Here is a 17245-nt window from a genome sequence, read left to right as displayed (position 1 = left end):
ACAAATGACGAACTTGACGAAGATAAAATATCGGAAAGAGACGTATTTTTTCTTTGATCCAATTTATACATTCCTAGTGTTTAATATTTGCGATGAATTTGAAATAAGCAACTAATTGGCTTCTATTTGAGAATTAAATTCAATGAGTACAGAAAGAAACATGTGGAGAAATTAGGCGGAACATATTTGTCCTTGTCACCTTCCAGAACGACTATCTCCAAATGTATGTGAAATTATTTAATTTAATTTTATTTCCATTACAAATAGAATATTAATTTTGGCACTCGGCAGAGACGTCTGATGGAATCACAATAGGTGGGGAAAGAAATTTTGAATTGTTCGAGGATATCACATTATCTCTTAACAGTATATTTGTTATTGGAATTATATATTAAGTAATCACTTACTTCCAGGCCGTAGTGTAACATTTCGAAGGAAAATTAACTTGGCCACTGAAACTTTTAACCGCCCGGTTTTCCTAAAGTTATCATACTTGTTTAGTCTATAAGAAATGTCTTCATTATTCTGGTACACGGGCTGCAGCTAACGTCACAGATATAATGTACAGAACTATCACATTAAACCCGATAAAAACTTATTTATTATTTGTATTCCTTCTTTTAAGTTTAATTTATTTATATTACGCGATGGCACAACTTATCATTATGTTTTACAATAATACTAAGATATACATATATTTCAGTTTTCAATGTGCTTTTCATACGTATTATACTCAACCCTACTAGGAACCCGTGTCCGACTATTAGGTAGCTGTATCATTCATGAAATAAAAAAGTGCATTGGATGTGGCTTGTCAAAATTTGCTTGATGTTTCTGTAGACAGTTGGAAGTTGCTTTATAAAACATTTGAATAAACACCATCATTCTTCAATTAAACAAGAATAATTGTGATAAAATAATTCTAAAAGTCAAAATTTGCACGAAGTGGCTGTAAATAATGAAAAAATATTGACGTAGGTTCTGATCCTTAACTTGCCTGTGTATAAGTTAAAGACAAGTTTGTTCTGTTTGTTTATGGGCATGTTAATTAATGTTTATCTGTGAGAACGGTGTTGGGAGCTAGTGTGTCTGTGTCAGGTCCGACGACCCAGTGTTCCGGCGGTGGCAGCCGGTCTTCCACGCTGCCGCTGCCGCACCGGCTGGGCGTTGAGAGACAGCACAGCGCGCGATCTGACCGCGACGGATATTACAGGTGTGTACAGTACCTATGTTTACTTTAAATAAAACCTAATTCATATTGAACAAAGATTATCCAGGAGAAAAGAGCCTTTAAATAAACGTCCGATCCGAGTGTTGCTAAAGTTATCTTACTTTATTTACTACGCGGACGTGTATTTAAAAACATAATTATCATAAAAGGTATTAAACACATGAGGGTTTATTTTAGACGGGATGGATAGGTATACCGAGATTACAAGGGTTTTTGTCATTTTGGAAATGTGACCCTAAAAGATCCATCACGCGCCATCCTGATTGCAGAACGGCGGGTGGAGCTGTCAAATGCACAGATCTTCAATGTATGAGATTGCTTATCAAATATCAAAAGAGCGAAGAAAAATAAAAATGATGCCAAATGTCGTTGGAAGTATTGAATTCAGAAATAATACCTATGTGATTGCGTAAATTAAGTATGTATTTGCTTTGAAACAGTATATTCCAAGATATAATTACTCATGGCTCATGGCATCTCCCAAATACACTTTTCCGTATTTGCCAGTCTGCTAACTTACGTTTTGGTACATTGAAGCGGCCTTTAGCAACCACTATCTTTACGCGTAAGCGTCATTTTAAAACTTCTTTTAAATTTAGACTCTTAATAACCAACACAAATATTACCGATGTGTTAGATTTGACAGAAGTTTATGTTATGAATAACGCCATTAGATTATTTTGTTTTATGAAAGATATTATGACAATTTTCCGTCCTCGTCGCGAGACTATAATATAAAGGTTGCCTATTGCATTATCTCTCATAAGTAACAACTCAAAATGTTCGCTAATTTGAACGAAATAAACGCATAAGAGTTCACACGTGGGTAATTTAGATCTTTGGAAATATTTGTACCAGACCGAGGCCTAAGAATTAAGAGCGTTAGCGCCGCCGCCGCAGAGATAATACTAATAAATAGGACATTGCAATTTCTAAATTATTAAAAAAAAAATTAACAGTTTCTCTTAAAATAATACTTAATGATAAAAAATACTGACTAACCAATGGTGCTTAAACATGGTCGCTCACAGAGAGTCAGAAGTCCAAAGGCAGGCAGGCCCAGAAGCGCGACACCAAAATAGGCTTAAAAACATATTTATAATTTATGTAACCTTATTATTGTTCACATCTTTTAACTTCGGCATTTATCTTCATTAAATATGTACATTTTTTACTATTCTGCTTGTAGTCAAAATATTTTGTACGTTGTGACTTGAAACTTGAATGCTCATGCTGAGCATAATAAAACATGAAAAATCACAATTACATGATTTCGAAAATATCTCGAATAGTAGAAGACATTGAAGACGAGAAAAACGAAACGAGACGTGAAAAAAAAAAGAGTTAAACCTAATTTATTCTGACTGGTCTAATCTTTAACAATTCCCTTTACTTATTTAATTCCACGACCTAATTGAGAATTCTCAGAACAAAAGAGTTGCTATAATGAATAATGTATTGTATTGATTTAGCGATCGCAACGAGCTTATGCGGGAGCGGGAGCGAGAGCGGGAGCGGGGCTACTTAAGTGATCACAGTTCAAGGTTTGTTATTTTTACAAAGCTTTCAACCCAGTCCCTTTGTGCTCCTTTGAAGTCACTCTCGAGTATCTCTTACACTGTTGTCATAATGGTGAACGAGGGGAAATTTTTACATTATACCCTTTCCTGTAATATGATAAACTTTCTTTAGCGAATAGAAATTTTATTATTCTGTTCCGTGAAAAATGGAGCCAAGTATAAGTAAGTTGTACTGCGGGCACTAACTTTTAATATAAACCACACAGTATCTTTAGACGTGGCTCCACTTTTTGCCCTTTTGAGAACATATCGCATTAAAGATACATCATCAAATAAATACTGTAGCAGTAAAGTTGTAGTGGAAGTAACTATAATTACAATAACATAACTAAAGAACTATCCATATAACAGTGGCGGCGCGTCCATAAAAGCCGATTCCCACCGGCTTGCCTGTTTTTGGACGTTTGAGCAGAGTTGTAAAGGAAATATGTAAGCCAAATTAGCCCCGGTTTGCCTATGGATATCTTTGACGCGCCGCCACTGCCATGTAATATCATGATAGTAATATCAAATAAACAGAAAAAAGTGGTTAACTGAATGTAATTTTATAAGGCTGTCATATTTAATGGGTTGTCCTTTTCCCGAATTTGCCCATATTTTTAGTAGAGGCCAACATTGCGTCAGAGACACTATTTACCGATAATGATTGCAAAATGAGGAAATTATAGGTATTTTTAAGAAGAAAAGTGTTTTGTTTCGTGTTTTAACTTAGCATATTTTACTAGTCTTATTCAAATTGGATTAAGGCTGTTGCTGACCGGGTTATTTTCTTCTCGCCCTACGGTACACTTCTTTAAGCATTGCGTTTGTGAAATGTATTGAATAATATATTATAACAGAAGCGAATCACATCTACATGACAGGGTATAATTTATGAACCACCTCTGACTTCTCCATGAACCCAAAGTGAAACGAAACTTGAAATCTTTTAATTAGTTTGTTCAAAGTTTTATTTTTTTGCAGAGACCGCATTAGGGACCGAGATCAAGGGTACCTGAGCGACCATCAATCAAGGTATATACTAATTAGATTTGTTTTTAGTAATTACCAACTTTTACTCTTATGATTCACTTAAGAAGTCAGCGGACTTTCTATGGGATATCAATTTCTCAGCAAAATTACCGATGTAACTTAGGCTCACAGAGTAAATACTTCACAGCAACGACTTTTAATATACTATAATGTATATGTACGAGTATACTATATAGTAAAAGTACCTCTGATAACGTTTATGCAGAGTAGATTCATATTTTTTCCAGGCAACAGCTCTGAACATTTCAATTTAGAAGTATTTTTTCCAATTCTGCAAGTGATTCAACTGGAAACCGTTTAGTTTATTTTACTCGTTTACCGCTCACTGCGCGTCCGTTCGTTTTAGAAGTAAAAGCGGATTACTGAGCGAGAAGCCAGAAAATACAATTTGTGCTAGAAATATTGATTTATCAGTATTTCAAATAAATAAAAAAAAAAACAAGTTTTTTGATGGTGTGGAACATTGTAAGACAAGTATGGGACCTGTTGAAAATTAGAATGCTTTAATGACTTACCGCATTATTTTAATCTTCTAAAATATTTGAAGAGCAGTAAAATCCGTGCTCAAATCCTTCTCGTTCTCCGTCTGAAATAGTAGATAAAGCCTTAATTGTTAACATTATATCGGAAACATTACAGTGAAAATACGGAATGTGACCTGCAAATCTACCTCTGACTGCCCGATTCTAACTTTACTTGTCTAACTTGACGTTTCTTCAAACAAAAACGTTATTTTTGACACTGACACATCCAATCCAAATCGTTTATAGATCAATTTCAGGCAAAGTAAAGATTTTAAAAACCCCACAACGTTACTTCTTTTATATAATGCATATGTAAGGTCATATTTGGAATACGCATCTACAGTTTGGAGTCCCCACTTTTTAGTGCACATTAATTCATTAGAAAGTATTCAAAAAAAATTTCTTAATCGTATGAAATATAAATTCAAATCTTTTAAGCCTGAGAATTTTGAATCCTTACAAGTGAGAAGAGAAAAGCGAGATGTAATTTTCTTGTACAAATTATTAAATAATTTAATTGATTCTGAAGATCTTCTCAGCAAGATAATATTTAGATGTCCTACGTATCGTACACGGTCCACCGCTTTACTATCCGTTCCATTCACCCGCAAAAAATATGTAAGCAACAAATTTTTAGCAAGAGCTTGCAATATATACAATAAGAAATATTCACACATTGATTTGTTCCAGCATAAGTGTAATAGATTTGTTTCTGTCATCAAACTAAATAAAACTCGTAGCTCGTAATAAAATTGTAATCTTGTCTAGTCTAATTGTTATTGTAATTGTAACTATTGTTTGTAATTTCAAATTCTAAATGTGCTTGTTATTTTCCAAATTCTAAATGATGCTTGTTATATATATATATATACATATATATTTTAATTGTTCTTGTGGAATATCTTACTTGCTGAATGTTACTGTTTAACCAACTTCTAAATTCAAAATACTTAATAATTGTACTTTTTTTCGGAGCAAAGGAATTTTGTATTAGCTATAAGTGGAAACTGTTTTGGCTTATGTTTTAACTATATCTTTTACCTTATTGTATTATTATATGCTGTATGTTTCCCAAATAAATAAATAAATAAAAAAAAATTAAAAAAAAAAAATTATTGACGTATCTTAATATTTGAATCGGGAAGCTAGAGACTACAAGTGTCCTTCCGTTATAGGAATCGAAATTTAAGAAGTGGAATTACACAAACTATTTCAAAAAATCATTTTTTTTTTCAAAAAAGTATAAAAATAAGAATTCTAATTTTAAAGCGATGCTGACAGAATAAAATCAGGTTTATTTATGGCCTCTCGTGTCTTAAACGGATCTTACAAAATCAGATATAACAAATCCCTAAGCAGTTTTACTGCACGACATGCCAAAAATAGACATACCTACTGAATACATTTAAGAATTTTAAAATACATTTTCTTTCTCATTCAGCTGGCTGATCTTTATGTAAGATTGTGGTTATCTTTTTAAATCACAGGATAGAACAACTGTTATCACATATTGTAAATTATATCTGGGAGACCGAGCTTTGCTCGGAAAACATATAAAAACTCAAAATGCGCGTTTTCCCAGAGATAAGACCTAGCTACGATTTATCGCCCCCGAAAACCCCTATTATAGCAAATTTCATCGAAATCGTTAGAGCCGTTTCCGATATACCCGAAATATATAAATAAACAAGAATTGCTTGTTTAAAGGTATTTGATTAACCTTAAGCAAGTAGTCATAACCTTAATCACTACACTTTATAAAACAAAGTCCCCCGCCGCGTCTGTCTGTTTGTGTGTACTATGTATGTTCGCGTCGCAATAAACTCAAAAACTACTGAACGGATTTTCATGCGGTTTTCACCTATCAATAGAGTAATTATTGAGGAAGGTTTAGGTATATAATTTGTTAAGGTTTTGTGTAACCCGTGCGAAGCCGGGGCGGGTCGCTAGTATATTTATATTAATGATTTCGTAATTATATTTTTTACACCTCACTCTGACTCCAGTTTATCGTAACATTGGACACATTTTTAAATCCATTAGCAATACTACACTTGATTAAACATTTGATATATATTTTTAGAATAGACAAAACTCTTAATCCTATTTAATATTTAAGAAGCTGTCTGCAAAAATGACGGGGGCAGTGGCGACACGATTATGCTTTTAAATTTGCAATAACTGTCATTCAGATTAATTATTAGGAGCGAGCTAATAGCAAACTTCAATATTTTATTGAATTATTTATGTCTCGACTGATATTATATTTAATATTCATATACTATACATATACACTTGCCTTGAAGTGCGATACAGATATATCATAATCAAGAATTTAATTCCACAGAGATCGATTTGAGAGCTTCGTCGTTTAACTTTATATAATATATTTATATGGTACCTACTATGTAACTGATTAAAGCAGCATATATACCTATCAGCTATATATCCTATTACCCTGTTCTTAAAATTCTCAGTAACCAGCATAGGTCTAAGTGCTTCTCAGAAGACAATGGACTCAGGTGTAGTAGACATTATTCAAAGTAATCGCGTGAATTATTCAGATTCTCGATAGGGTTCTATAATTGATTATGGTCGGTATACCATGTTTAGATCTATGACTTCTATCACTACCTACGTTTGATTCTAGAATCAGCATTGTACCTAATGATTAGTTGATTACCCTGTGTGATTTCTGGGTGATACAAGATATATGTACGCGATTGTACTCATTACTATTATGATCAGCCCTTACTATAGGTAACAGTAAATTTGAAATCACAAAAATATCTTGGTCCGCATACAATCTGATCTCTTTTTGAGATGATAGTTGCTTTCTTAACATAAATTGCTCATAGTAATAAGTACAGTCGGTTACAATTATATATCCTGTATTCCCTAAAAAATTAAACCATGTTTGTAGAAATGGTAGACTTAACACCAAATTGTATTCCATGTTAACAAAATATATTGTATATATTGTAGTCGTTTATTTTACCTTTATCTGTGTACGATTAATGATTTTATTAACAGAAGTCGATATTTGCACTTAAATATACAATATACATATAAACCAGCTTTTCGACATCGAGCTTGCCCCTGTTAATCGTGCTTGCATTTAATTTATTACTTTTATGCTATTGATATTTAAACAACTATTAATTCATAAAGTGTACAAATAAGTATGATGATATTGATAATGTACACTCAGGCATCAGGTAAACATGCCGAATATTTAATTACCTTTAAAAACACTTTGCTACTTTAAAATCCCAAAAATTACAAGTAATACAAGTCAACACAATACAGTAATATTATAATATAAGTAATAAATTATTTATCTATAATATTTATACTCCTGCGATGTTATTTTAACGGTTTCATATTAAGGGACCATGAAATTTACATGTGTAAATACAACATCTTTGGTATCTGCCTAGAACCAAGTCTAAAGTTCTAAGAATGCATCAGTTTTTCTCTAGAAGAAACTTTTGAAATTTATGCGTCATAACTTTTGCAAGAAGTTTGCATATAACTAAACCAGAGTAGCAAAGAAATTCGAATAATGAACACTGAAGTGTAGTGCTACTTTACATCCTTTATTTTACTTACAATTTTTCATCGCATACAGTAGTTTACATAAAACTGTTTATTACATTATTCAGGAAAAATCCTATCGTTTGCATTGTAACTAAAGCGGGCGTAGAACGATATTCAAATTGTTAAATCCTAACTTATTTTTTTATTGACACGATACCATCAAATCCCGTAATCAAGTGTTTCTAGTTTAGTAGATATTTGCTATTTTCAAAATTCTTCCGATGCACCGTCTTACCTATATTGGTACCTTAAATGAAAAATATCAAGTCGAATTGTTTGAAAACGAGAACTAACGGTATCTGATGTTTTCAAACTGTTCCAGTTGATTCTGTGGCGCACGGATTGGCCAGCGAGTCACAATAGTTAATGCATTTATATTACCTGCTTACCGGCCTTACGGTGTCGCGAGGCTCTCCGTTTACAGCTAGTCTCTTCATGTGAAACGATGTTAAAATAATAGCCACTTTACTAGGGTACATACCAGTATGAAAATGTATGAAATGTTGTTCTTTGACCTCTGTTGATCAAAGATCCAGGATTTCAGGAGGTTATGTTTGGAGACGACAGGCTAAAAGCAATTTAGTTTAAATAGTTGTGAAGTAATTACATGTAATAAACTTGCAGAGACGGATATGGATTCCAAAAATGTCCACAATCACCCACTTACGCACTAAAAATACAACACCACACTTTAAGAATATCATAGCAAATTCACTGAAAAAATAGTTTCGAAACACACTGACACTGATATGACAGTCAATATTTTTTTTTGTAAAAAAGTCTCAAAATGTTTTACTGAATAAACTTATTGGATGAAATGATGACCTTTTTATCAGGTTTCAATTATTGACAAGAGTTACTTATTTGATATAAATGTGACGTTAAGTGACGTCATCACGTTATGAATCAAGGTTACGAGTATGAATGATTTCATTCATTCATTTCATTTCATTTATTCATAAACAATAATACAATTGTGTCTGAATGTTACATTATTATCTAAATAAATCATGCCTATTTACAGTTACAATTACGAATGTGATTTTATGTAAACTATTCTGTACAAGTTCGATTTATAACGCAGATTAGGTTATCATTTTTTTTGCGAATTCAGAGTAAAACAAATCTTAAAATGAAGGTGACAAATCGATACATTGATCTAGATGTGAGTAGAAATATGGAATGACGCTCGGTTTACGATATTAAATATACTTACTTAGTTTTAGTCTACACCTCAACAGCCATAGCTTTGAGCCATACGAAGATTGAATTACCCTCGATGTCGTCGTAAAAAGTATAAGAAACTGATACTTACACTATCGAAAGCTCAGTACGTATGTACCTATTAAAACCGAGCAAACATTGTAACATCGTTATCGTTTAAGTTTGAGTTTTTTTTGGTTCTGATATTTCGAACATCTCCCAAGTTCGACGTTCCAAAAAACTCACTTGCACAAGTTGGGATACTTACGGCCTCCGGTTTGAAAGTCGTCCGCTAGATCCGCTAGACTCACAGCGCTTTAAAATATTAGGTACTTAATACTTACCAATACTCCAAATTACATAATTACGGTCTAAATAATGGGTCTTTATCAAATCTTCTCTAAACGATACATTATTCTATTCTCTTTCGAGAGACACGTTTACTTTTGAGTAGGTAAAGAAAAGCACTTGCTCCTATAATAAAACGTTATGTCCTAGAAATGAATAAAAATGAAAATGGCAACAATATACTGAGGTATCCTATTATAGGAAATTATTCCAAAAAGCAATTTAGCTGAATGGAATTACAAAGGATCCGTGAACAATCTCGGATTACCTTAGTGTAACATGATAACGAACCCCAGCGACGTACTTATTCTATTTATAATTTCAATTTTCTCGTTATTATAAATTACTTTATTGAGTTTAATTTTATTAATAGATTAATACATTTTATAAGATGAAATAAACCTTTAAGAGCATATTCATACGAATTGACCTAACAGATTTCGTCAATCATCGCATCCCGGGCGGTAGGAGTAGTGAACTCGTGCCCTCGTGGACGTCAGCTGCCGCTCCATTGGGTTGACTAACCGTAGTCACACAAACACGTAAAAATAAAGATTTTTTGTCATCGCCGCCCAATTGAAACTTTGTCAGGATGATAGTTTAGATGATATTGTGATACGGTACGCGTAACCGTTCCAAATTATGAGTTTTTTCTAATATAATAAATTAATGATGATGAGGTGATGATTGATGAGGTGTGCAATAAAGAATATTGTATTGTATTGTAAATTCCTATTTGTAGGATACTTGGATACATTAAGTAAATTTTTGTCTTATCCTTCTAAGTTTTGGTTCTAAATCTGAACCTACATTATGCGTTAAATATGCATATTCCTTACGGTTGCTCACTCAAGTAAAATTATTTTGCATTCCTTTGGGGAAGTTTGCATTTCCTAGTGACAATTTAATGTTCTTCTACGTCACGTTCGTAAGTGTGGCAATAGATATTGTGTGCTTCGGGACAGCAGCCATACCACTGACAGTTCCGCTTGAGCTATAGTTAAATAAAGAGAGAAAATTGAAAACACTTACTGATACTTAAGTTTATTAGGTACCCGAAATCTAACCTGATTTTAATACTTCATGTCCATAAATACCAATAATATTTATGTTCTTATATTACATGTACGTTCTACTATAAGCGTCAAGGCAACTGAGCCTATTTTGATCAATTAATTCGTTTTTATGATTCGGGTGTATTTGAACTGACTTCCTAAAATTTGTCCTATCAAGTGGGGACAAGATAAAGTCAACAATTATGCTAACAATATTTTAAGTAAAATTTTCCTGAAATTTTCCTCTTTCTATACGGAGGTTTTGATACTATTTGAGTGAGGTATCGATCTTGGGCGCTAGGGCTGGATTATTTTCTTGACGTTTATTGCGTACGGTTGGGACGTCCTCCAGGGGCTCAACGACGCAAGCAATTTTACAAAAAACATTGGGCAAAAATCCAATATTATTTTATTATATGGTGTAATTGCTTGCCCAAAGGCGAATAGTCGAGATCTAACGATTACACGTTTTATTAGTTTCCTAATAATAAACGACGATGAATGAAATATTTAGGCATTTGATTTCACACGAGTTTAACGTAATGACCCAAAAATTAAAATTATTTAAGTATATATATTAGGAAAACGATTAGGTATATTATAATGCGATGCCGGAGTACCTAGGTACACAGTTTTGTCAATGAAACAGGTGCATCATTGGCATGTAGATATTTTCATTAAATAGTACCTTTTATAATAAAGTCAAGTCAAGGTGTTATATAAGATTGTAGTCGCAAACGAAAGACTTTAAAATCTAAACGAACGTTGTAGTATCACAGATTAAATGAAAGGTATATGGATTTTATTTAAATCGATACGTTGGCTTGGTTACACTACTTAATATACACCATTCCAACTAACGATTACAAATAGGTACTACTGAAAGAGCGATTTTTTGTTGTATAATTAGTAGCTCATTTATTCCAAAACTTGCTCTATAAATATATGATAATAATGAGACTACGCCAGAACCTTTCAATATATTTCCAGCCGACACGCTTGATCCTATTTTATTGAATTAAAGCTTCAACCCTTACTCTTCATATGAAAAATTATTGGTCGCGCTTGCTTGCTCGCTTTAGCGCACAGCTTCATTGCCATTCAATTTGCTTCCGTTGTTCCCAACGCTCACTGATTGCTTGCGATCGCTTTACTCAGACAAACCGGTGTAGTTGTGGTCTCCAATTATGTAACGGATCCCGGGGTTATAAAACGCTTCCCTACCCAGAAATAAATTCATTATTATTAACCGTAAATTGAGCTCTTCTCTCTCCCGTGAATTGGCGCATGATAATAATTAAATTAATTAGTAGAGGTATGTTACACGGTAGACTTCAGGTGAATCTATATTGATTCCAATAAACACCATGTTAATACACCAGTTCACTCAAAGTAAGCGCAAAATTTAAGGCATCTGTGATAAATATCTATACGATGTTAGTCGGTTTACCGAAAGAATAAATGTTGCAGTTAAAAATAGAGCAAAATAAGTTTTTATAAAATGTCTATGTAAATACCGCAATATGGCGGACGTTAAAGCCGTGAGGTATTTAAATCCGACTAAGTTGAACTGACGCGCGACGGGCCCCCGTCGGACTTGCGCCGTCCATTTTAAATTACCTTCGTTATTGACTTCTGAACTTTTATTTGCATTATTTTTGATTGTTTTGAATACTTTATTTCCTTCTTAAATGATCGAAAACGGCAGTATAGGGTTTTATTCACTCCGGACGACATCATCATTGGCCTTTACATCTTCTTCAGATGTTTATTACAGCTGCTGTGTATTCCGAGAGTCGTATCTTTTCTACACGCGGACGCGGACGCGGACGACATGTTTTATATTTATATACATTCTCATCTCAAGTAACGAGATTTTGTTTGAGTGGATGGGGCAATCTTTGACGGTGTATTCGCATTGACGTATGATTTCCTTGAGCAAGCAAGTCGAACAATATTATCGGAAAATTTGCTATATTTTCAAACAAGTTTAACAACACACCAAATGATCTTTCAAATTAGAATGTTTTACATATGTACAAGGAAAATGTTAGGGAAAAAAATGAATAGCTGTAACACAACCAGCTATATAAAGGTCTTATACAGTTATTATACTGAAGCCTTAGCAAAAGTGCCATATCCTGTTCCACTCTGTTCGAAGTTATTTATGGTGTTTTGAATTTTCTGCCGCCACCCAGGCTATATCGTTAAACTTAAGCAATTTCGCGATGGGGAATTTCATACTCGTACGCTATGGATTTCAAACTCGGTTCATTAATTGAGGTTTAGGTGGTAACGGGGCGTATGTGAGTTTACATTTACTGATACTGCCCTATTCACGCCATCACAAATAATGTTAGGGGGAATTAATTAAAACACAATATGAGAGTTTCCGAAATGAAGTTTTATTCTTCGCAAATAAGTTGCGAAATAAGCGCATGTCGCTTTTCACGTACCTACACGTTGAATGAATGTTTCACAATAAGGCTGCGTTTCCACCAGAGATGTGCACGAATGTGTAGCGAGGGATGTGTTTGTTAAGAACCAATAGAATCATTACACGCTGAATGTGGAAAACAAATGCCTATTGATTGACTATTGATTCTTAACACATCCCTCGCTACGCATCCTCTCACATCTTTGGTGAAAACACAGCCTAATATATAAGTATGTATTGTATAGGTATTGTTGTGTTTCCTAGACACTTTACAATTATAATTCAATCTAAACGCTTAAAGCTATTTCCGTTATTTAGGGTCTAAAATAAACGCATCAACATCTCAAATTCCAAAACTAGTAAAGTCCATATTTGCTTATCGTGTTGTTGTGAGTGCCCCCAGGGGTATCTAACCGGCTGCTTTTGTTTACATACTCAAACATTATACCCGCTGGGGTAACAATATATGTATTGCTTCCAGGCGGCTTAGCACGGTCGCGTTTTTATCCCTTGTCACCATACCTGTCACGTTCTAACAAGTACGTAAGTGCGAAAGGGACGCGCATAGTGATAGACGATAAAAATGGAACCGTGCTGCGCCCACAGGATTCATAATATTAATGTTTCGTTGAAAGAATAACATCTATAGTTAGACCAAGAAAAGTCTGCAGTGATTTTGATACCCCACGTAGTACAAATGTTATTTAATACGTCAAACTTCTATAAAATTATGACACACTTGCACTGCGTGGGCTATCAAAACCGCTGCGGACTTTTCTTGGTCTAACTCTATACATATTTTGCTTTTTGTAATTTAGTTCACAAAATGACCGTACGGTTTTCGTGAGACAGGATAGGTGTTTCACGATTTTCACTCATTTTAATAATTACTCGAGACTTACAGGCCAATTCGAACGTATACTGACATTAGAATGACATTTGAGTCATATTATTTAGTTATCGTGCGTTTCTCCCGCGCCAATACAATATTATACCTGTAAGGATATGAGCACAATGAGCAAAACCTATTATACATATTTGAATGACATGTTGGATGTCAGTCTGATATCAGTGTACGTCCCGTACATTCGAATTGGCCTGTTATTCGCAACGGACTTCTTTTCCGGTGGTTGCGCGGGTTTTTTCGAACTACCCGCACTTGAATTTGATTATTCATTTTTACGCTAGGATTACGTAGGGCTCTCAGTTAGAATATGATAGCCTAAAATGTATAAAAATACTTTTTTTATTGTCTAGTTTTGTAAGCGCCTCCCGCTGCGCGTCCTGCATCGGCGAATCTGCGAGGGCGGCGTGGTACCGGCACTCGGACGGCTGGCGGGGCGCGCCCCCGCCCGGCCCGCGCCGCTCCCCCTGGGACTCCCTGCCCAGCCTACGGCATGAGGGCAGCCTTAACGACTCTGGCTACAGGAGTAACAGAGCTGACAGCTTCGAACAGAGGTATGATGTCAGAAACTTTATAGGATCATTGCGCTAGTTTTCGTCCACTTGACGAAATTTGAATATAAACCTTCATTGCTGCACAAATTTGGACTTATTGAGCCTTATTGCAATCCTTAACATCTAAACAATTTATCTGTCTATATAAAAATTATATTTCGCAAGTAGCAAATTATAAATGAAATGTATTATTTGCTAATCCGTCAAGTGGACGGAAACTGACACCGGCCGGTAAACTAACGCAATTACCCTGTATTCGATATTAAATAAGTCTGTAATTTCATTTTTCCTGGGATTCCGTGACCGGTTAGTCTGTTGTTCAACAAAGGCTCTATTCATGAATCACGAACATAAGCAATTTGTAAGAAAGTAATAAAAAAACGTATCAGGTGGTTTTGTTAGTATGATACGATATAAAGCTAACTATTATCGATTCAAGATTGAATCTACAACCGCATATAATTTCGTAAATACTTTCAAAAATATATTAACTTAATATCAAATGCCCCCGAAATGAACCCGATTGGAGAAATAGGTTTTTGATATATTTTCATACAATAATACATCATTATATTCATAAATATTTGGGAGACCGCGCTTCGCTCGGAAAACATATAAAAACTCAAAAATGCGCGTTTTCCCAGAGATAAGACCTAGCTAGATCGATTTTTCGGCCCCGAAAACCCCCGATATACCAAATTTCATCGAAATCGTTAGAGCCGTTTCCGAGATCCCCGAAATATATATAAAAAAAATATATTATTGCTCGTTTAAAGGTATTAGATTCATTGGACGTCGTCTGTCTGTCATTCCGCAGAAGTAACAACAGTTATTTTTACCTATAATCATCACGTAAATTAAAAAGTTTTTAGACCCAAATTTTAGTATCTACACTTGAAGGAGTAGCTAACCCTGTACCTTGTCTAGCAGTTCTTATTTCAATGGGTAGTTTTAGAAGTAGTTTATTAGGCTCACAATTTGGAACAAGGGAAATGCATTGGGTCGAATCTAATTTATTATACGATTATCGACCCTCTTCGCAGCGGTTTCCCGGAGTAATCTAGGATAAACCATTACTTTACATAATGATATTCAACTACGTAATGAATATTTATTTTTAGTTATAAAAGAAAATTAGATTGTTACGTACTTACCTGCAGAATTTCAATTTGGTTGAGAGTGAAGGTATATGCAGTTAGGTAAACTAAACTCGTACATACTCCTTTGCAAATTTAACTCCTTTAGAGCAAAGTTAAGGAAAAGTGTGGATGCGGGCGCACGATATACATAGTTCATAGTCTAGCATAATAACGAAGTTCAACTTAAAACTTATAAGGATTTTAATATGTAAATGCTTTATAAAATTAAATATATCTAAGAATAAAACTAAATTAAAACTAACAACCCTAAATATATCTAAAATAAAACAAGTAATATAAAAACTACTGGAAGAGGCCTCCCCGCGCTACACCCGGCGCAAAGGTGCCCATCACACTCGCTGCGTTACCGCGTTGAATTGCGATTTTATAAAATTGGTCTTGTTGTATTATATGTGTAATAATATATTAATTATAATTATTCTAGTATTTTTATTTGTGTAGTTTATAAAGTTTACAGTTGTTCTAATAAATACCTTCTTACTATTCTAAGATCCATTTTTAAGATATCTCTCTGTTTATCCCGAAGGTCGTCCGGTAGAAAATACCATTATTAATGCCATAGCCAAGGCAATAAGAGTCCGACATTTGTACATTAATTTTTGTATTTTGTGCAATAATGTTTAAGGAAATATTTAATAAAACAAAATATTTTTGAGTGATCTTGACAACGTGCTATGTGATTATTTTTACACTTGGTACTAGTAAGAACTATAATGTTGATAAATAAAATCTGCAAATCACTGACGTTAGACTAGAAACTAATGAAACAATTAAACATCGAACAATTTAATGTGCTGACCAACTAATATCATGAAAAGCACCGGCTGAGAAAGGATAAGTATATATGAAATAATTGAACCATTATCTCTAGCTAACAGCATGAGTGTTCAGTTGTGGACCGGGCAGCCACTCAATAAGAACTCGTCCTGATACCCTGGCGGGGGCGGAAGGCCTTTGTACACCGCTTTATGATATACGAACCAATTTTACGGGCTTTGTCCCCCAAAATTAGATCAATTTCGTCAAAGAGTTCATCTCCGTTTAATGATAACTGGGTGTAACTTTCAAAATTAAATTTTAATGGCGATATTTTGGTATGGCTATGAATTTTAGACACGAGTAGACAAGTTCACTATATACCTAACACTAATAGTGAACTTGATGGTAAAGAAAGTAATCAAAAATAATGATCAATAAATGGCCCTTAGCCAGAAGCCAGAAGTTCTATTTATTGACGACACAAATGTTCCGTATTTCAATAAAAATAGTTAATCTTTTCAGAAAACTACTGAAACAGCGGATATGACTCTCTTGGGAACAATAAAAATGTATATTCTCTGTATATATGTCTAGTCAACGATTCGTGAAACGAATGTGAGACAAAACATACAGGTTAAACCGAACGTGCACTGCGAGTAATAGCAATATATTATGTTTACGACGGTATTAAGTGGGCTAGTGATAAATAACCGTGTCCAGCAATGTCTGTGGCGTGAGTGAGAGCTTGATAAAGTGACTACATTCGTGTTATATAAATTTGTATCAGTTTTATTAATATAACAGACACGTTTTTTCCAGTTCAGTGAATTAGTGGAATTAAGGGTAGCCACTAGGAGG

At 34.2% G+C, this 17245-nt stretch overlaps 1 protein-coding gene and 1 long non-coding RNA gene across 7 annotated transcripts in view; one reads left to right on the top strand and one right to left on the bottom strand.

Moving 5' to 3' along the window:
* LOC134793770 (uncharacterized) overlaps positions 1-8716 on the bottom strand; it is an 86162-nt gene extending 77446 nt beyond the window's left edge. The window contains exons 1-2 of the long non-coding RNA XR_010144582.1: positions 8575-8716; positions 4359-4429 (exon numbers count right to left, since the gene is read on the bottom strand). This is a non-coding gene — a long non-coding RNA (uncharacterized LOC134793770). The remainder of the gene's footprint in view (positions 1-4358; positions 4430-8574) is intronic.
* LOC134793738 (protein still life, isoform SIF type 1) overlaps positions 1-17245 on the top strand; it is a 158296-nt gene that overhangs the window by 44407 nt on the left and 96644 nt on the right. For all 6 annotated transcript variants that reach the window (XM_063765398.1, XM_063765397.1, XM_063765394.1 and 3 more), the window contains 4 exons: positions 1099-1213; positions 2704-2775; positions 3775-3825; positions 14268-14468. In XM_063765398.1, coding sequence (XP_063621468.1) covers positions 1099-1213; positions 2704-2775; positions 3775-3825; positions 14268-14468 — 439 coding nt within the window. The remainder of the gene's footprint in view (positions 1-1098; positions 1214-2703; positions 2776-3774; positions 3826-14267; positions 14469-17245) is intronic.

Source organism: Cydia splendana, chromosome 9 (genome assembly GCF_910591565.1).
Source record: "Cydia splendana chromosome 9, ilCydSple1.2, whole genome shotgun sequence".
Lineage (NCBI taxonomy): Eukaryota > Metazoa > Arthropoda > Insecta > Lepidoptera > Tortricidae > Cydia > Cydia splendana.
Note: the sequence above shows the minus strand (reverse complement) of the source record. Positions and strands in the feature narration are given on the sequence as shown.